Source organism: Ascaphus truei, chromosome 14 (assembly GCF_040206685.1).
Source record: "Ascaphus truei isolate aAscTru1 chromosome 14, aAscTru1.hap1, whole genome shotgun sequence".
Taxonomy (NCBI): Eukaryota; Metazoa; Chordata; class Amphibia; order Anura; family Ascaphidae; genus Ascaphus; species Ascaphus truei.
Window position 1 is genome coordinate 56,006,684 of NC_134496.1, and position 22,018 is coordinate 56,028,701.

At 48.3% G+C, this 22,018-nt stretch overlaps 1 protein-coding gene across 1 annotated transcript in view; it reads right to left on the reverse strand.

Moving 5' to 3' along the window:
• Positions 1-22,018, reverse strand: part of LOC142466200 (putative cation-transporting ATPase 13A5) — a 67,117-nt gene that overhangs the window by 15,630 nt on the left and 29,469 nt on the right. Inside the window, exons 21-26 of the mRNA XM_075571080.1 lie at positions 19,881-19,960; positions 19,113-19,155; positions 18,558-18,667; positions 17,533-17,629; positions 17,007-17,079; positions 16,596-16,770 (exon numbers count right to left, since the gene is read on the reverse strand). Of these exons, the coding sequence (XP_075427195.1) occupies positions 16,596-16,770; positions 17,007-17,079; positions 17,533-17,629; positions 18,558-18,667; positions 19,113-19,155; positions 19,881-19,960 (578 nt within the window). The remainder of the gene's footprint in view (positions 1-16,595; positions 16,771-17,006; positions 17,080-17,532; positions 17,630-18,557; positions 18,668-19,112; positions 19,156-19,880; positions 19,961-22,018) is intronic.

Here is a 22,018-nt window from a genome sequence, read left to right on the forward strand (position 1 = left end):
ACTAGTATAACGCAGGAGTGTGGATAACTCCGGCTCAGCACTAGTATAACGCAGGAGTGTGGATAACTCCGGCTCAGCACTAGTATAACACAGGAGTGTGGATAACTCCGGCTCAGCACTAGTATAACGCAGGAGTGTGGATAACTCCGGCTCAGCACTAGTATAACACAGGAGTGTGGATAACTCCGGCTCAGCACTAGTATAACACAGGAGTGTGGATAACTCCGGCTCAGCACTAATATAACACAGGAGTGTGGATAACTCCGGCTCAGCACTAGTATAACACAGGAGTGTGGATAACTCCGGCTCAGCACTAGTATAACACAGGAGTGTGGATAACTCCGGCTCAGCACTAGTATAACACAGGAGTGTGGATAACTCCGGCTCAGCACTAATATTACACAGGAGTGTGGATAACTCCGGCTCAGCACTAATATAACACAGGAGTGTTGATAACTCCGGCTCAGCACTAATATAACACAGGAGTGTGGATAACTCCGGCTCAGCACTAGTATAACACAGGAGTGTGGATAACTCCGGCTCAGCACTAGTATAACACAGGAGTGTGGATAACACCGGCTCAGCACTAGTATAACACAGGAGTGTGGATAACTTCGGCTCAGCACTAATATAACACAGGAGTGTGGATAACTCCGGCTCAGCACTAATATAACACAGGAGTGCGGATAACTCCGGCTCAGCACTAGTATAACACAGGAGTGTGGATAACTCCGGCTCAGCACTAGTATAACACAGGAGTGTGGATAACTCCGGCTCAGCACTAGTATAACACAGGAGTGTGGATAACTCCGGCTCAGCACTAGTATAACACAGGAGTGTGGATAACTCCGGCTCAGCACTAGTATAACACAGGAGTGTGGATAACTCCGGCTCAGCACTAATATAACACAGGAGTGTGGATAACTCCGGCTCAGCACTAGTATAACACAGGAGTGTGGATAACTCCGGCTCAGCACTAGTATAACACAGGAGTGTGGATAACTACGGCTCAGCACTAGTATAACACAGGAGTGTGGATAACTCCGGCTCAGCACTAATATTACACAGGAGTGTGGATAACTCCGGCTCAGCACTAGTATAACACAGGAGTGTGGATAACACCGGCTCAGCACTAGTATAACACAGGAGTGTGGATAACTTCGGCTCAGCACTAATATAACACAGGAGTGTGGATAACTCCGGCTCAGCACTAGTATAACACACGAGTGTGGATAACTCCAGCTCAGCACTAGTATAACACAGGAGTGTGGATAACTCCGGCTCAGCACTAGTATAACACAGGAGTGTGGATAACACCGGCTCAGCACTAGTATAACACAGGAGTGTGGATAACTCCAGCTCAGCACTAATATAACACAGGAGTGTGGATAACTCCGGCTCAGCACTAGTATAACACACGAGTGTGGATAACTCCAGCTCAGCACTAGTATAACACAGGAGTGTGGATAACTCCGGCTCAGCACTAGTATAACACAGGAGTGTGGATAACTCCGGCTCAGCACTAGTATAACACAGGAGTGTGGATAACTCCGGCTCAGCACTAGTATAACACAGGAGTGTGGATAACTCCAGCTCAGCACTAGTATAACACAGGAGTGTGGATAACTCCAGCTCAGCACTAGTATAACACAGGAGTGTGGATAACTCCGGCTCAGCACTAGTATAACACAGGAGTGTGGATAACTACGGCTCAGCACTAGTATAACACAGGAGTGTGGATAACTCCGGCTCAGCACTAGTATAACACAGGAGTGTGGATAACTCCAGCTCAGCACTAGTATAACACAGGAGTGTGGATAACTCCGGCTCAGCACTAGTATAACACAGGAGTGTGGATAACTCCGGCTCAGCACTAGTATAACACAGGAGTGTGGATAACTCCGGCTCAGCACTAGTATAACACAGGAGTGTGGATAACTCCGGCTCAGCACTAGTATTACACAGGAGTGTGGATAACTCCGGCTCAGCACTAGTATAACACAGGAGTGTGGATAACTCCGGCTCAGCACTAGTATTACACAGGAGGCTCAGCACTAGTATAACACAGGAGTGTGGATAACTCCGGCTCAGCACTAGTATAAAACAGGAGTGCGGATAACTCCGGCTCAGCACTAGTATAACACAGGAGTGTCGATAACTCCGGCTCAGCACTAGTATTACACAGGAGTGTGGATAACATGCGGCTCAGCACTAGTATAACACAGGAGTGTGGATAACTCCAGCTCAGCACTAGTATAATACAGGAGTGTGGATAACTCCGGCTCAGCACTAGTATTACACAGGAGTGTGGAATATTCCGGCTCAGCACTAGTATAACACAGGAGTGTGGATAACTCCAGCTCAGCACTAGTATAATACAGGAGTGTGGATAACTCCGGCTCAGCACTAGTATAACACAGGAGTGTGGAATATTCCGGCTCAGCACTAGTATAACACAGGAGTGTGGATAACTCCGGCTCAGCACTAGTATAATACAGGAGTGTGGATAACTCCGGCTCAGCACTAGTATAACACAGGAGTGTGGAATATTCCGGCTCAGCACTAGTATAACACAGGAGTGTGGCTAACTCCAACTCAGCACTAGTATAACACAGGCGTGTGGATAACTCCGGCTCAGCACTAGTATAACGCAGGAGTGTGGATAACTTCGGCTCAGAACTAGTATAACACAGGAGTGTGGATAACTCCGGCTCAGCACTAGTATAACACAGGAGTGTGGATAACTCCGGCTCAGCACTAGTATAACACAGGAGTGTGGATAACTCCGGCTCAGCACTAGTATAACACAGGAGTGTGGATAACTCCGGCTCAGCACTAGTATAACACAGGAGTGTGGATAACTCCGGCTCAGCACTAGTATAACACAGGAGTGTGGATAACTCCAGCTCAGCACTAGTATAACACACGAGTGTTGATAACTCCGGCTCAGCACTAGTATAACACAGGAGTGTGGATAACTCCGGCTCTGCACTAATATAACACAGGAGTGTGGATAACTCCGGCTCAGCACTAGTATAACACAGGAGTATGGATAACTCCGGCTCAGCACTAGTGTAACACACGAGTGTGGATAACTCCAGCTCAGCACTAGTATAACACAGGAGTGTGGATAACTCCGGCTCAGCACTAGTATAACACAGGAGTGTGGATAACTCCGGCTCAGCACTAGTATAACACAGGAGTGTGGATAACTCCGGCTCAGCACTAGTATAACACAGGAGTGTGGATAACTCCGGCTCAGCACTAGTATAACACAGGAGTGTGGATAACTCCGGCTCAGCACTAATATAACACAGGAGTGTGGATAACTCCGGCTCAGCACTAGTATAACACAGGAGTGTGGATAACTCCGGCTCAGCACTAATATTACACAGGAGTGCGGATAACTCCGGCTCAGCACTAGTATAACACAGGAGTGTGGATAAATTCGGCTCAGCACTAGTATAACACAGGAGTGTGGATAACTCCGGCTCAGCACTAGTATAACGCAGGAGTGTGGATAACTCCGGCTCAGCACTAGTATAACACAGGAGTGTGGATAACTCCAGCTCAGCACTAGTATAACACAGGAGTGTGGATAACTCCAGCTCAGCACTAATATAACACAGGAGTGTGGATAACTCCGGCTCAGCACTAGTATAACACATGAGTGTGGATAACTCCAGCTCAGCACTAGTATAACACAGGAGTGTGGATAACTCCGGCTCAGCACTAATATAACACAGGAGTGTGGATAACTCCGGCTCAGCACTAGTATAACACAGGAGTGTGGATAACTCCGGCTCAGCACTAATATAACACAGGAGTGTGGATAACTCCGGCTCAGCACTAGTATAACACAGGAGTGTGGATAACTCCAGCTCAGCACTAGTATAACACAGGAGTGTGGATAACTCCGGCTCAGCACTAGTATAACACAGGAGTGTGGATAACTCCGGCTCAGCACTAGTATAACACAGGAGTGTGGATAACTCCGGCTCAGCACTAGTATAACACAGGAGTGTGGATAACTCCGGCTCAGCACTAGTATTACACAGGAGTGTGGATAACTCCGGCTCAGCACAAGTATAACACAGGAGTGTGGATAACTCCGGCTCAGCACTAGTATAACACAGGAGTGTGGATAACTCCGGCTCAGCACTAGTATTACACAGGAGGCTCAGCACTAGTATAACACAGGAGTGTGGATAACTCCGGCTCAGCACTAGTATAAAACAGGAGTGCGGATAACTCCGGCTCAGCACTAGTATAACACAGGAGTGTCGATAACTCCGGCTCAGCACTAGTATTACACAGGAGTGTGGATAACATCCGGCTCAGCACTAGTATAACACAGGAGTGTGGATAACTCCAGCTCAGCACTAGTATAATACAGGAGTGTGGATAACTCCGGCTCAGCACTAGTATTACACAGGAGTGTGGAATATTCCGGCTCAGCACTAGTATAACACAGGAGTGTGGATAACTCCGGCTCAGCACTAGTATAACACAGGAGTGTGGATAACTCCGGCTCAGCACTAATATAACACAGGAGTGTGGATAACTCCGGCTCAGCACTAGTATAACACAGGAGTGTGGATAACTCCGGCTCAGCACTAATATTACACAGGAGTGCGGATAACTCCGGCTCAGCACTAGTATAACACAGGAGTGTGGATAAATTCGGCTCAGCACTAGTATAACACAGGAGTGTGGATAACTCCGGCTCAGCACTAGTATAACGCAGGAGTGTGGATAACTCCGGCTCAGCACTAGTATAACACAGGAGTGTGGATAACTCCAGCTCAGCACTAGTATAACACAGGAGTGTGGATAACTCCAGCTCAGCACTAATATAACACAGGAGTGTGGATAACTCCGGCTCAGCACTAGTATAACACACGAGTGTGGATAACTCCAGCTCAGCACTAGTATAACACAGGAGTGTGGATAACTCCGGCTCAGCACTAATATAACACAGGAGTGTGGATAACTCCGGCTCAGCACTAGTATAACACAGGAGTGTGGATAACTCCGGCTCAGCACTAATATAACACAGGAGTGTGGATAACTCCGGCTCAGCACTAGTATAACACAGGAGTGTGGATAACTCCAGCTCAGCACTAGTATAACACAGGAGTGTGGATAACTCCGGCTCAGCACTAGTATAACACAGGAGTGTGGATAACTCCGGCTCAGCACTAGTATAACACAGGAGTGTGGATAACTCCGGCTCAGCACTAGTATAACACAGGAGTGTGGATAACTCCGGCTCAGCACTAGTATTACACAGGAGTGTGGATAACTCCGGCTCAGCACAAGTATAACACAGGAGTGTGGATAACTCCGGCTCAGCACTAGTATAACACAGGAGTGTGGATAACTCCGGCTCAGCACTAGTATTACACAGGAGGCTCAGCACTAGTATAACACAGGAGTGTGGATAACTCCGGCTCAGCACTAGTATAAAACAGGAGTGCGGATAACTCCGGCTCAGCACTAGTATAACACAGGAGTGTCGATAACTCCGGCTCAGCACTAGTATTACACAGGAGTGTGGATAACATCCGGCTCAGCACTAGTATAACACAGGAGTGTGGATAACTCCAGCTCAGCACTAGTATAATACAGGAGTGTGGATAACTCCGGCTCAGCACTAGTATTACACAGGAGTGTGGAATATTCCGGCTCAGCACTAGTATAACACAGGAGTGTGGATAACTCCAGCTCAGCACTAGTATAACACAGGAGTGTGGATAACTCCGGCTCAGCACTAGTATAATACAGGAGTGTGGATAACTCCGGCTCAGCACTAGTATAACACAGGAGTGTGGAATATTCCGGCTCAGCACTAGTATAACACAGGAGTGTGGCTAACTCCAGCTCAGCACTAGTATAACACAGGCGTGTGGATAACTCCGGCTCAGCACTAGTATAACGCAGGAGTGTGGATAACTTCGGCTCAGAACTAGTATAACACAGGAGTGTGGATAACACCGGCTCAGCACTAGTATAACACAGGAGTGTGGATAACTCCGGCTCAGCACTAGTATAACACAGGAGTGTGGATAACTCCGGCTCAGCACTAGTATAACACAGGAGTGTGGATAACTCCGGCTCAGCACTAATATAACACAGGAGTGTGGATAACTCCGGCTCAGCACTAGTATAACACAGGAGTGTGGATAACTCCAGCTCAGCACTAGTATAACACACGAGTGTGGATAACTCCGGCTCAGCACTAGTATAACACAGGAGTGTGGATAACTCCGGCTCTGCACTAATATAACACAGGAGTGTGGATAACTCCGGCTCAGCACTAGTATAACACAGGAGTATGGATAACTCCGGCTCAGCACTAGTATAACACAGGAGTGTGGATAACTCCGGCTCAGCACTGATATAATACAGGAGTGTGGATAACTCCGGCTCAGCACTAGTATAACACAGGAGTGTGGATAACTCCGGCTCAGCACTAGTATAACACAGGAGTGTGGATAACTCCGGCTCAGCACTAGTATAACACTAGTGTGGATAACTCCGGCTCAGCACTAGGATAACACAGGAGTGTGGATAATTCCGGCTCAGCACTAGTATAACACAGGAGTGTGGATAACTCCGGCTCAGCACTAATATAACACAGGAGTGTGGATAACTCCGGCTCAGCACTGGTATAACACAGGAGTGTGGATAACTCCAGCTCAGCACTAGTATAACACAGGATTGTGGATAACTCCGGCTCAGCACTAGTATAACACAGGAGTGTGGATAACTCCGGCTCAGCACTATTATAACACAGGAGTGTGGATAATCCCGGCTCAGCACTAGTATAACACAGGAGTGTGGATAACTCCAGCTCAGCACTAGTATAACACAGGAGTGTGGATAACTCCGGCTCAGCACTATTATAACACAGGAGTGTGGATAATCCCGGCTCAGCACTAGTATAACACAGGAGTGTGGATAACTCTGGCTCAGCACTAGTATAACACGAGTGTGGATAACTCCGGCTCAGCACTAGTATAACACAGGAGTGTGGATAACTCCGGCTCAGCACTAGTATAACACACGAGTGTGGATAACTCCAGCTCAGCACTAGTATAACACAGGAGTGTGGATAACTCCGGCTCAGCACTAGTATAACACAGGAGTGTGGATAACTCCGACTCAGCACTAGTATAACACAGGAGTGTGGATAACTCCGGCTCAGCACTAGTATAACACAGGAGTGTGGATAACTCCGGCTCAGCACTAGTATAACACGACTGTGGATAACTCCGGCTCAGCACTAGTATAACACAGGAGTGTGGATAACTCCGGCTCAGCACTAGTATAACACAGGAGTGTGGATAACTCCGGCTCAGCACTAATATAAAACAGGAGTGTGGATAACTCCGGCTCAGCACTAGTATAACAGGAGTGTGGATAACTCCGGCTCAGCACTAGTATAACACAGGAGTGTGGATAACTCCGGCTCAGCACTAGTATAACACAGGAGTGTGGATAACTCCGGCTCAGCACTAGTATAACACAGGAGTGTGGATAACTCCTGGTCAGCACTAGTACAACACAGGAGTGTGGATAACTCCGGCTCAGCACTAGTATAACACAGGCGTGTGGATAACTCCTGGTCAGCACTAGTATAACACAGGAGTGTGGATAACTCCTGGTCAGCACTAGTACAACACAGGGGTGTGGATAACTCCGGCTCAGCACTAGTATAACACAGGAGTGTGGATAACTCCGGCTCAGCACTAGTATAACACAGGCGTGTGGATAACTCCTGGTCAGCACTAGTACAACACAGGAGTGTGGATAACTCCGGCTCAGCACTAGTATAACACAGGAGTGTGGATAACTCCGGCTCAGCACTAGTATAACACAGGAGTGTGGATAACTCCGGGTCAGCACTGGTATAACACAGGAGTGTGGATAACTCTGGCTCAGCACTAGTATAACACAGGAGTGTGGATAACTCCGGCTCAGCACTAGTATAACACAGGAGTGTGGATAACTCCGGCTCAGCACTAATATAACACAGGAGTGTGGATAACTCCGGCTCAGCACTAGTATAACACAGGAGTGTGGATAACTCCGGCTCAGCACTAGTATAACACAGGAGTGTGGATAACTCCGGCTCAGCACTAGTACAACACAGGAGTGTGGATAACTCCGGCTCAGCACTAGTATAACACAGGAGTGTGGATAACTCCGGCTCAGCACTAGTATAACACGACTGTGGATAACTCCGGCTCAGCACTAGTATAACACAGGAGTGTGGATAACTCCGGCTCAGCACTAGTATAACATAGGAGTGTGGATAACTCCGGCTCAGCACTAGTATAACACAGGAGTGTGGATAACTCCAGCTCAGCGCTAGTATAACACACGAGTGTGGATAACTCCGGCTCAGCACTAGTATAACACAGGAGTGTGGATAACTCCGGCTCAGCACTAATATAACACAGGAGTGTGGATAACTCCGGCTCAGCACTAGTATAACACAGGAGTATGGATAACTCCGGCTCAGCACTAGTATAACACAGGAGTGTGGATAACTCCGGCTCAGCACTGATATAATACAGGAGTGTGGATAACTCCGGCTCAGCACTAGTATAACACAGGAGTGTGGATAACTCCGGCTCAGCACTAGTATAACACAGGAGTGTGGATAACTCCGGCTCAGCACTAGTATAACACGAGTGTGGATAACTCCGGCTCAGCACTAGTATAACACAGGAGTGTGGATAATTCCGGCTCAGCACTAGTATAACACAGGAGTGTGGATAACTCCAGCTCAGCACTAATATAACACAGGAGTGTGGATAACTCCGGCTCAGCACTGGTATAACACAGGAGTGTGGATAACTCCAGCTCAGCACTAGTATAACACAGGATTGTGGATAACTCCGGCTCAGCACTAGTATAACACAGGAGTGTGGATAACTCCAGCTCAGCACTAGTATAACACAGGAGTGTGGATAACTCCGGCTCACCACTATTATAACACAGGAGTGTGGATAATCCCGGCTCAGCACTAGTATAACACAGGAGTGTGGATAACTCTGGCTCAGCACTAGTATAACACGAGTGTGGATAACTCCGGCTCAGCACTAGTATAACACAGGAGTGTGGATAACTCCGGCTCAGCACTAGTATAACACACGAGTGTGGATAACTCCAGCTCAGCACTAGTATAACACAGGAGTGTGGATAACTCCGGCTCAGCACTAGTATAACACAGGAGTGTGGATAACTCCGGCTCAGCACTAGTATAACACAGGAGTGTGGATAACTCCGGCTCAGCACTAGTATAACACGACTGTGGATAACTCCGGCTCAGCACTAGTATAACACAGGAGTGTGGATAACTCCGGCTCAGCACTAGTATAACACAGGAGTGTGGATAACTCCGGCTCAGCACTAGTATAAAACAGGAGTGTGGATAACTCCGGCTCAGCACTAGTATAACAGGAGTGTGGATAACTCCGGCTCAGCACTAGTATAACACAGGAGTGTGGATAACTCCGGCTCAGCACTAGTATAACACAGGAGTGTGGATAACTCCGGCTCAGCACTAGTATAACACAGGAGTGTGGATAACTCCTGGTCAGCACTAGTACAACACAGGAGTGTGGATAACTCCGGCTCAGCACTAGTATAACACAGGAGTGTGGATAACTCCGGCTCAGCACTAGTATAACACAGGCGTGTGGATAACTCCTGGTCAGCACTAGTACAACACAGGGGTGTGGATAACTCCGGCTCAGCACTAGTATAACACAGGAGTGTGGATAACTCCGGCTCAGCACTAGTATAACACAGGCGTGTGGATAACTCCTGGTCAGCACTAGTACAACACAGGAGTGTGGATAACTCCGGCTCAGCACTAGTATAACACAGGAGTGTGGATAACTCCGGCTCAGCACTAATATAACACAGGAGTGTGGATAACTCCGGCTCAGCACTAGTATAACACAGGAGTGTGGATAACTCCGGCTCAGCACTAGTATAACACAGGAGTGTGGATAACTCCGGCTCAGCACTAGTACAACACAGGAGTGTGGATAACTCCGGCTCAGCACTAGTATAACACAGGAGTGTGGATAACTCCGGCTCAGCACTAGTATAACACAGGAGTGTGGATAACTCCGGCTCAGCACTAGTATAACACAGGAGTGTGGATAACTCCGGCTCAGCACTAGTACAACACAGGAGTGTGGATAACTCCGGCTCAGCACTAGTATAACACGAGTGTGGATAACTCCGGCTCAGCACTAGTATAACACAGGAGTGTGGATAATTCCGGCTCAGCACTAGTATAACACAGGAGTGTGGATAACTCCAGCTCAGCACTAATATAACACAGGAGTGTGGATATCTCCGGCTCAGCACTGGTATAACACAGGAGTGTGGATAACTCCAGCTCAGCACTAGTATAACACAGGATTGTGGATAACTCCGGCTCAGCACTAGTATAACACAGGAGTGTGGATAACTCCAGCTCAGCACTAGTATAACACAGGAGTGTGGATAACTCCGGCTCAGCACTATTATAACACAGAAGTGTGGATAATCCCGGCTCAGCACTAGTATAACACAGGAGTGTGGATAACTCTGGCTCAGCACTAGTATAACACGAGTGTGGATAACTCCGGCTCAGCACTAGTATAACACAGGAGTGTGGATAACTCCGGCTCAGCACTAGTATAACACACGAGTGTGGATAACTCCAGCTCAGCACTAGTATAACACAGGAGTGTGGATAACTCCGGCTCAGCACTAGTATAACACAGGAGTGTGGATAACTCCGGCTCAGCACTAGTATAACACTGGAGTGTGGATAACTCCGGCTCAGCACTAGTATAACACGACTGTGGATAACTCCGGCTCAGCACTAGTATAACACAGGAGTGTGGATAACTCCGGCTCAGCACTAGTATAACACAGGAGTGTGGATAACTCCGGCTCAGCACTAGTATAAAACAGGAGTGTGGATAACTCCGGCTCAGCACTAGTATAACAGGAGTGTGGATAACTCCGGCTCAGCACTAGTATAACACAGGAGTGTGGATAACTCCGGCTCAGCACTAGTATAACACAGGAGTGTGGATAACTCCGGCTCAGCACTAGTATAACACAGGAGTGTGGATAACTCCTGGTCAGCACTAGTACAACACAGGAGTGTGGATAACTCCGGCTCAGCACTAGTATAACACAGGAGTGTGGATAACTCCGGCTCAGCACTAGTATAACACAGGCGTGTGGATAACTCCTGGTCAGCACTAGTATAACACAGGAGTGTGGATAACTCCTGGTCAGCACTAGTACAACACAGGGGTGTGGATAACTCCGGCTCAGCACTAGTATAACACAGGAGTGTGGATAACTCCGGCTCAGCACTAGTATAACACAGGCGTGTGGATAACTCCAGCTCAGCACTAGTATAACACAGGAGTGTGGATAACTCCTGGTCAGCACTAGTATAACACAGGAGTGTGGATAACTCCTGGTCAGCACTAGTACAACACAGGAGTGTGGGTAACTCCGGCTCAGCACTAGTATAACACAGGAGTGTGGATAACTCCGGCTCAGCACTAGTATAACACAGGAGTGTGGATAACTCCGGCTCAGCACTAGTATAACACAGGAGTGTGGATAACTCCGGCTCAGCACTAGTATAACACAGGAGTGTGGATAACTCCGGCTCAGCACTAGTATAACACAGGAGTGTGGATAACTCCGGCTCAGCACTAGTATAACACAGGAGTGTGGATAACTCCGGCTCAGCACTAGTATAACACAGGAGTGTGGATAACTCCGGCTCAGCACTAGTATAACACAGGAGTGTGGATAACTCCGGCTCAGCACTAGTATAACACAGGAGTGTGGATAACTCCAGCTCAGCACTAGTATAACACAGGAGTGTGGATAACTCCGGCTCAGCACTAGTATAACACAGGAGTGTGGATAACTCCGGCTCAGCACTAGTACAACACAGGAGTGTGGATAACTCCGGCTCAGCACTAGTATAACACAGGAGTGTGGATAACTCCGGCTCAGCACTAGTATAACACAGGCGTGTGGATAACTCCTGGTCAGCACTAGTACAACACAGGAGTGTGGATAACTCCGGCTCAGCACTAGTATAACACAGGAGTGTGGATAACTCCGGCTCAGCACTAGTATAACACAGGAGTGTGGATAACTCCGGCTCAGCACTGGTATAACACAGGAGTGTGGATAACTCTGGCTCAGCACTAATATAACACAGGAGTGTGGATAACTCCGGCTCAGCACTAGTATTACACAGGCGTGTGGATTACTCCGGTTCAGCACTAGTATAACACAGGAGTGTGGATAACTCCGGCTCAGCACTAGTATAACACAGGAGTGTGGATAACTCCGGCTCAGCACTAATATAACACAGGAGTGTGGATAACTCCGGCTCAGCACTAGTATAACACAGGAGTGTGGATAACTCCGGCTCAGCACTAGTATAACACAGGAGTGTGGATAACTCCGGCTCAGCACTAGTATAACACAGGAGTGTGGATAACTCCGGCTCAGCACTAGTATAACACAGGAGTGTGGATAACTCCGGCTCAGCACTAGTATAACACAGGAGTGTGGATAACTCCTGGTCAGCACTAGTACAACACAGGAGTGTGGATAACTCCGGCTCAGCACTAGTATAACACGAGTGTGGATAACTCCGGCTCAGCACTAGTATAACACAGGAGTGTGGATAATTCCGGCTCAGCACTAGTATAACACAGGAGTGTGGATAACTCCAGCTCAGCACTAATATAACACAGGAGTGTGGATAACTCCGGCTCAGCACTGGTATAACACAGGAGTGTGGATAACTCCAGCTCAGCACTAGTATAACACAGGATTGTGGATAACTCCGGCTCAGCACTAGTATAACACAGGAGTGTGGATAACTCCAGCTCAGCACTAGTATAACACAGGAGTGTGGATAACTCCGGCTCAGCACTATTATAACACAGAAGTGTGGATAATCCCGGCTCAGCACTAGTATAACACAGGAGTGTGGATAACTCTGGCTCAGCACTAGTATAACACGAGTGTGGATAACTCCGGCTCAGCACTAGTATAACACAGGAGTGTGGATAACTCCGGCTCAGCACTAGTATAACACACGAGTGTGGATAACTCCAGCTCAGCACTAGTATAACACAGGAGTGTGGATAACTCCGGCTCAGCACTAGTATAACACAGGAGTGTGGATAACTCCGGCTCAGCACTAGTATAACACTGGAGTGTGGATAACTCCGGCTCAGCACTAGTATAACACGACTGTGGATAACTCCGGCTCAGCACTAGTATAACACAGGAGTGTGGATAACTCCGGCTCAGCACTAGTATAACACAGGAGTGTGGATAACTCCGGCTCAGCACTAGTATAAAACAGGAGTGTGGATAACTCCGGCTCAGCACTAGTATAACAGGAGTGTGGATAACTCCGGCTCAGCACTAGTATAACACAGGAGTGTGGATAACTCCGGCTCAGCACTAGTATAACACAGGAGTGTGGATAACTCCGGCTCAGCACTAGTATAACACAGGAGTGTGGATAACTCCTGGTCAGCACTAGTACAACACAGGAGTGTGGATAACTCCGGCTCAGCACTAGTATAACACAGGAGTGTGGATAACTCCGGCTCAGCACTAGTATAACACAGGCGTGTGGATAACTCCTGGTCAGCACTAGTATAACACAGGAGTGTGGATAACTCCTGGTCAGCACTAGTACAACACAGGGGTGTGGATAACTCCGGCTCAGCACTAGTATAACACAGGAGTGTGGATAACTCCGGCTCAGCACTAGTATAACACAGGCGTGTGGATAACTCCTGGTCAGCACTAGTACAACACAGGAGTGTGGATAACTCCGGCTCAGCACTAGTTTAACACAGGAGTGTGGATAACTCCGGCTCAGCACTAATATAACACAGGAGTGTGGATAACTCCGGCTCAGCACTAGTATAACACAGGAGTGTGGATAACTCCGGCTCAGCACTAGTATAACACAGGAGTGTGGATAACTCCGGCTCAGCACTAGTATAACACAGGAGTGTGGATAACTCCGGCTCAGCACTAGTATAACACAGGAGTGTGGATAACTCCGGCTCAGCACTAGTATAACACAGGAGTGTGGATAACTCCGGCTCAGCACTAGTATAACACAGGAGTGTGGATAACTCCAGCTCAGCACTAGTATAACACAGGAGTGTGGATAACTCCGGCTCAGCACTAGTATAACACAGGAGTGTGGATAACTCCAGCTCAGCACTAGTACAACACAGGAGTGTGGATAACTCCGGCTCAGCACTAGTATAACACAGGAGTGTGGATAACTCCGGCTCAGCACTAGTATAACACAGGCGTGTGGATAACTCCTGGTCAGCACTAGTACAACACAGGAGTGTGGATAACTCCGGCTCAGCACTAGTATAACACAGGAGTGTGGATAACTCCGGCTCAGCACTAGTATAACACAGGAGTGTGGATAACTCCGGCTCAGCACTGGTATAACACAGGAGTGTGGATAACTCTGGCTCAGCACTAATATAACACAGGAGTGTGGATAACTCCGGCTCAGCACTAGTATTACACAGGCGTGTGGATAACTCCGGCTCAGCACTAGTATAACACAGGAGTGTGGATAACTCCGGCTCAGCACTAGTATAACACAGGAGTGTGGATAACTCCGGCTCAGCACTAATATAACACAGGAGTGTGGATAACTCCGGCTCAGCACTAGTATAACACAGGAGTGTGGATAACTCCGGCTCAGCACTAGTATAACACAGGAGTGTGGATAACTCCGGCTCAGCACTAGTATAACACAGGAGTGTGGATAACTCCGGCTCAGCACTAGTATAACACAGGAGTGTGGATAACTCCGGCTCAGCACTAGTATAACACAGGAGTGTGGATAACTCCGGCTCAGCACTAGTATAACACAGGAGTGTGGATAACTCCGGCTCAGCACTAGTATAACACAGGAGTGTGGATAACTCCGGCTCAGCACTATTATAACACAGGAGTGTGGATAACTCCGGCTCAGCACTAGTATAACACAGGAGTGTGGATAACTCCGGCTCAGCACTAGTATAACACAGGAGTGTGGATAACTCCTGGTCAGCACTAGTACAACACAGGAGTGTGGATAACTCCGGCTCAGCACTAGTATAACACAGGAGTGTGGATAACTCCGGCTCAGCACTGGTATTACACAGGAGTATGGATAACTCCGGCTCAGCACTAGTATAACACAGGAGTGTGGATAACTCCGGCTCAGCACTAGTATAACACAGGAGTGTGGATAACTCCTGGTCAGCACTAGTACAACACAGGAGTGTGGATAACTCCGGCTCAGCACTAGTATAACACAGGAGTGTGGATAACTCCGGCTCAGCACTGGTATTACACAGGAGTATGGATAACTCCGGCTCAGCACTAGTATAACACAGGAGTGTGGATAACTCCGGCTCAGCACTAGTATAACACAGGAGTGTGGATAACTCTGGCTCAGCACTAGTATAACACAGGAGTGTGGATAACTCCGGCTCAGCACTAGTATAACAGGAGTGTGGATAACTCCGGCTCAGCACTAGTATAACACAGGAGTGTGGATAACTTCGGCTCAGCACTAGTACAACACAGGAGTGTGGATAACTCCGGCTCAGCACTAGTATAATACAGGAGTGTGGATAACTCCGGCTCAGCACTAGTATAACACATGAGTGTGGATAACTCCGGCTCAGCACTAGTATAATACAGGAGTGTGGATAACTTCGGCTCAGCACTAGTATAACACAGGAGTGTGGACTAATATAACACAGGAGTGTGGATAACTCCGGCTCAGCACTAGTATAACACAGGAGTGTGGATAACTCCAGCTCAGCACTAATATAACACAGGAGTGTGGATAACTCCGGCTCAGCACTAGTATAACACAGGAGTGTGGATAACTCCAGCTCAGCACTAGTATAACACAGGAGTGTGGATAACTCCGGCTCAGCACTAGTATAACACAGGAGTGTGGATAACTCCAGCTCAGCACTAATATAACACAGGAGTGTGGATAATTACGGCTCAGCACTAGTATAACACAGGAGTGTGGATAATTACGGCTCAGCACTAGTATAACACAGGAGTGTGGATAATTACGGCTCAGCACTAATATAACACAGGAGTGTGGATAACTCCGGCTCAGCACTAGTATAACACAGGAGTGTGGATAACTCCGGCTCAGCACTAGTATAACACGGGAAAATAGATTTTTTTTAATTTTTGAAATTTTGACAAAAACATATTTTTTTTCCGACAACTTCCAATATGTGACACACAGCTAAGTTACACCCCGCAGAAACGTGTGCGGCAGCGCTATTATGGTATAAACCTGTGCTACTCCTATGATTTCATACTTTTGTGAGCACATTTGACAGGCTGGGGCAGTTTTAATTGGTCTACTTACTGTAGACAAGGGTGATGCTTTTTATGTTCCCTAAAGACACCTGGAAATTTGCTATGAAGCAGGCACTGGGTACCATGTTTTTTACCTGAAGACGTCACTTTCATTGTACCAAGGCTGCTGCTGCACCAGAATAAATGCCGTTGTCTGCACAATCACACTGAAAATAAAGTGCAGAACAACCGACAGTAGCAGAGGAGGCGAGAGAAGCTGTCCCGAGGGTCTGTATGGGGCCAGCTTTGACGCTGGACCATTTAAGCTCACTGGAAGAACACAACAGAAATATTGTTAACGCTTGTGCAACTTGGTAAACTGGGCATTTTAGGCTATTTTGGCTGCCCCAAGAGTAGGAGAACACTATCAACTTTGTCAGCTGAAGTGACCCACAACATAATGTGGCCTTAATAGCCACTGAGAAGTTTCAGAGCAACAATCAACACCAGCGTGCTAAAGTGCGCCTCTTCAGCGTTAGAGGAGCCTACATCAGCAGGACACGTACAAGTTAGGGAAACTGTAATGGTGATCGCCAAATCTTGCATGAGGTATTGATAATTACCAAGAAGTGTTTGTTTCTGAAAAAGATAAATACAAGTTAGTTACAGCACATGTATACCATGTCCAAAGGGTTTCAGACTAATGTAGGGAAGAAAATAACCCTAGCAGGCCAACAACATAAACAATTATCTGCTTAGCTGCAGCTAGCAGAAGTTGTGATCCCCAAGCTCTCCCACCAATGCAGCTTTCCTTGCTATGCTTTATACATATGTTTTCTGTGGCTTGGGAAAAACAGCATTGGAAAATATAATTAGTGTCAGAGTGAAAGGAATGAGAAGGCGCGGTATTGATGGCCAACGGGTTCTGTAGCAGATTGGGAAAGATACGTGTCCGGATCGGACACTAAGTAAGGTATCAGTGTGAGTGTATGCATGTTGGCGAGTTTATTTATCTCTCTCCCGCGCTGCATATGTTAAACGCCTAATATATAACATGAATCTGTACCAGAGCTAAAAATCATGGCGTCATACCCAGAAGAGAAGCAATATACAAGTTAATCCAATCAGAGTGAACATCGTCAAGAACTTAAACATGGAGAAAGAGGTAACGAGAGCATTCCGTCCTTCCCTGCACAATAAGCAAATAAAATGTTGGTTACTAATTAAAATTAAATGTCATCATGTTTTAAATAACCCAATACAATTAGAGAATAGATGTATAACAGCAATTACATACATTTTTTGCTGTTTAACTTGTAACCGTAAGATACGCTTGTACAATGGTTTGCTGGACATAGATAATAAATACACATGTTGACATTAGTGGCAGATATGCTCCACATAGCTCACTGAGCCGGCACACCTTCTCTAAACTTCTCTTAACTTCCCCTCTCCAACTTGTAGACCCAGTTGATTACTTCTTTGGCTGCCCGTGTGCCTGAGACCATGGCATCATTGCTGGATTTTTCTTTAGACTCTCTGCATGACTTATGTATGTCTGGAGATGTGGTGTACACGTGTGGACACTGAAATCTCAACGAGATTTGCTCATTATCTGTAAAGTGACATAACTACCATGTTATCTCAAGGTCATAATACCACTCCCTACACAACTTAAAGCAGCTGTCCCGCCTAACTAACCCAACTTACTTTACAGTATGTGAACCAGGGTGCCCTCTGAAGCTAAAACACGCGCAGCTCCCAGGATCCTTTGGTTCCCAAGATACTTACCAGTGAAGTTACTAGCATTATATCGTGAATGGTCGTTCAATAGAAAGCCGAACAACACCCACACTATTTGGCAGCCATTTTTATTTCCCTTGAGGGAGCACAGACGCTGGTAACTACACTAAAGGTCTCAGGAGCTGATGGTCCAGAGCTAAAAATAACATGGTTCAGATTGTGAGGGCCCCATGGTTTCCATGCTGTACAAAAAAAATCTATATTAAAAAATGTTTTAATTAATGTCCAAGCTTGCACAATATTAAGGCACATCTTGTATTATACACAGCATTTACATTGTCTGTTGCAGTAAGTGGTACGTCAGTGGAACTTACTTGATTAGTTTTGGAACACATTCAATGTTTGGGATTTTTGAAGTGAAAGGAGAAGCCACAGAAGCCTCTAGTTCTGATAAGGAGATCCCAGCATGGGCCATTTTCAGAGCCTGTAAATGATCCATTTCATTCATATCTAAGTTACCATGGGTTCCCCATACATATAGTCTAGTATTTTTACTTTGGGCTCTAAAACATACATCATTTGCATTTTTTCTATAATCTATATAATTACAGATAACACACAAACAAATATGAATCTGCAACACCTTATTTATATTAATGTTGGCAAATCCAAACCCCGGGAGCTGCCGGGATAAGACTTTCCATATACCCAGGTATTTCCTTTTATTTAACTTTTTGTCCCCTTGGTGCCACCAAAAAAAAGTCTATAAACAATGTACAGTCACCCGAGGCGGAGTGCCACGTTAACACGAGGGTCATGGAAGGGCCACCTCCCGTCAGTGCCACGTTATCATGTAAACGGCTCTTTGTTCTCCCGCTAAGAGGTAGACTGGTTAACTAAATTATTTCTACAGGAAAGAAACTACTCACCCCACAATCATTTGCTCCATCTCCGCACATGCCCACATAGTAACTACAACAATACAAAGCAATTCTTTCAATGTTCAGCTAACACATTATGTTACACAGGCTTCTCACATCTGCTTAATATCTTTTTACCTGAAAGCTTTCTTTCTAATTACCTGTATACCTTAGAATAGAATGTGAAGGGCTTACTAATATATTTATTATAGTTTCAAAATAATGAAAATGCTACCTGTTTTACTCGGGCATTACAAGAGATTGTACAGGCATACCCCGCTTTAAGTACACTCACTTTAAGTACACTCGCGAGTAAGTACATATCACCCAATAGGCAAACGGCAGCTCGCGCATGCGCCTGTCAGCACGTCCTGAACAGCAATACCGGCTCCCTACCTGTACCGAAGCTGTGCGCAAGCGGGGAGACTATAGAGCCTGTTACACATGCGTTATTTACATCAGTTATGCACGTATATGACGATTGCAGTACAGTACATGCATCGATAAGTGGGAAATAGGTAGTGCTTTACTTTAAGTACATTTTCGCTTTACATACATGCTCCGGTCCCATTGCGTACGTTAATGCGGGGTATGCCTGTATTTAGTTTCGATACCGATCGGTAAGAAACTGAATGTACTATTGGGTCCAACTAATTGAATACACTGGTGTATCCGATTGCATTACAAAGTACATGGTTATTGGGCTGGTCCCGTTCCCATACTGTATACGCCAGGTGCAGGTACAATACTGTGTGAGGTTCATACTGAAGAACTTACTCTAATTTTTGAAATTCTTCAATTAGATTAGATTTTTGTCGTGGTGTCATTCTAGCAAAAATTGTCCCATTCAGCAGTATCTGCAAAACAAAGCAAAGCTGAATCATGATATAATAATGAATGCGGTGTAGCAACATTATGTGTTACTCCTGGAGTGTGCACCTCAGGCCCAGAGCAGCCAAACATGCTGAAATAATACTCCTGCTGCATAGGGTTGCCAGGTGTCCGGGTGCCGGTAATTCCGTTGCCTGTCCGGTATAAAATCGGAGGTAATCCGGTATTACCATATTTGCGGAGAGGGCGGCGCGAGGGCGGCGCGAGGGCAAGCAGTGCTAAGGCTGCGGTCCCAGTAATTACTACAGCGCACGTCTCGACTGGAAGACTGGAGGCGGGGGCGGGCAGGAGCGCTCGTGAGTCTGTGCAGCCTGTCCGTGATTGGGGGAGCGGAGAGCCAATCAGAGGACAGCGGGGCGGAGCCTACACCCCGGCGGCCCAGAGAAGTCTGTCCTTCCTGGCAGTAAGGTAAGCACACAGATTGGGGGATGGGGGAGCCAGGGTGAGAGGATGAGGGGAGCCAGGGTGAGAGGGTGAGGGGGGAGCCAGGGTGAGGGGGGAGCCAGGGTGAGGGGGGAGCCAGGGTGAGAGGATGAGGGGAGCCAGGGTGAGAGGATGAGGGGAGCTAGGGTGAGAGGATGAGGGGAGCCAGGGTGAGGGGGGAGCCAGGGTGAGAGGGTGAGGGGGGAGCCAGGGTGAGAGGATGAGGGGAGCCAGGGTGAGAGGATGAGGGGAGCCAGGGTGAGAGGGTGAGGGGGGAGCCAGGGTGAGAGGGTGAGGGGGGAGCCAGGGTGAGAAGATGAGGGGGGAGCCAGGATGGGAGGATGGGGGGGGGGGGGCAGGGTGAGATGGTGACAGGATGGGGGGGGCAGGGTGAGATGGTGACAGGATGGGGGGGCAGGCTGAGATGGTGACAGGATGGGGGGGGGGAGAGCAAGGGTGACAGGATGGGGGGGGGGCAGGGTGAGATGGTGACAGGATGGGGGGGGCAGGCTGAGATGGTGACAGGATTGGGGGGGCAGGGTGAGATGGTGACAGGATGGGGGGGCAGGGTGAGATGGTGACAGGATGGGGGGGGCAGGGTGAGATGGTGACAGGATGGGGGGGGCAGGGTGAGAGGGTGACAGGATGGGGGGGGCAGGGTGAGATGGTGACAGGATGGGGGGGAGAGCCAGCGTGACAGGATGGGGGGGGGGCAGGGTGAGATGGTGACAGGATGGAGGGGGCAGGCTGAGATGGTGACAGGATGGGGGGGCAGGGTGAGATGGTGACAGGATGGGGGGGGCAGGCTGAGATGGTGACAGGATGGGGGGGCAGGCTGAGATGGTGACAGGATGGGGGGGCAGGCTGAGATGGTGACAGAATGGGGGGGCAGGGTGAGATGGTGAAAGAATGGGGGGGGGGCAGGGTGAGATGGTGACAGGATGGGGGGGCAGGCTGAGATGGTGACAGGATGGGGGGGCAGGCTGAGATGGTGACAGGATGGGGGGGGGGGGCAGGGTGAGATGGGGACAGGATGGGGTGGGGAGAGCCAGGGTGACAGGATGGGAGGATGGGGGGGGGGCAGGGTGAGATGGTGACAGGATGGGGGGGGCAGGCTGAGATGGTGACAGGATGGGGGGCAGGGCAGGGTGAGATGGTGACAGGATGGGGGGGGGCAGGGTGAGATGGTGACAGGATGGGGTGGGGAGAGCCAGGGTGACTGGATGGGAGGATGGGGGGGGGCAGGGTGAGATGGTGACAGGATGGGGGGGCAGGGTGAGATGGTGACAGGATGGGGGGGGAAGGGTGAGATGGTGACAGGATGGGGGGGGGGCAGGGTGAGATGGTCACAGGATGGGGGGGCAGGGTGAGATGGTGACAGGATGGGGGGGGCAGGGTGAGATGGTGACAGGATGGGGGGGGGCAGGGTGAGATGGTGACAGGATGGGGGGGGGGCAGGGTGAGATGGTGACAAGATGAGGGGGGCAGGGTGAGATGGTGACAGAATGGGGGGGGGCAGGGTGAGATGGTGACAGTATGGGGGGGCAGGGTGAGATGGTGACAGGATGGGGGGGCAGGGTGAGATGGTGACAGGATGGGGG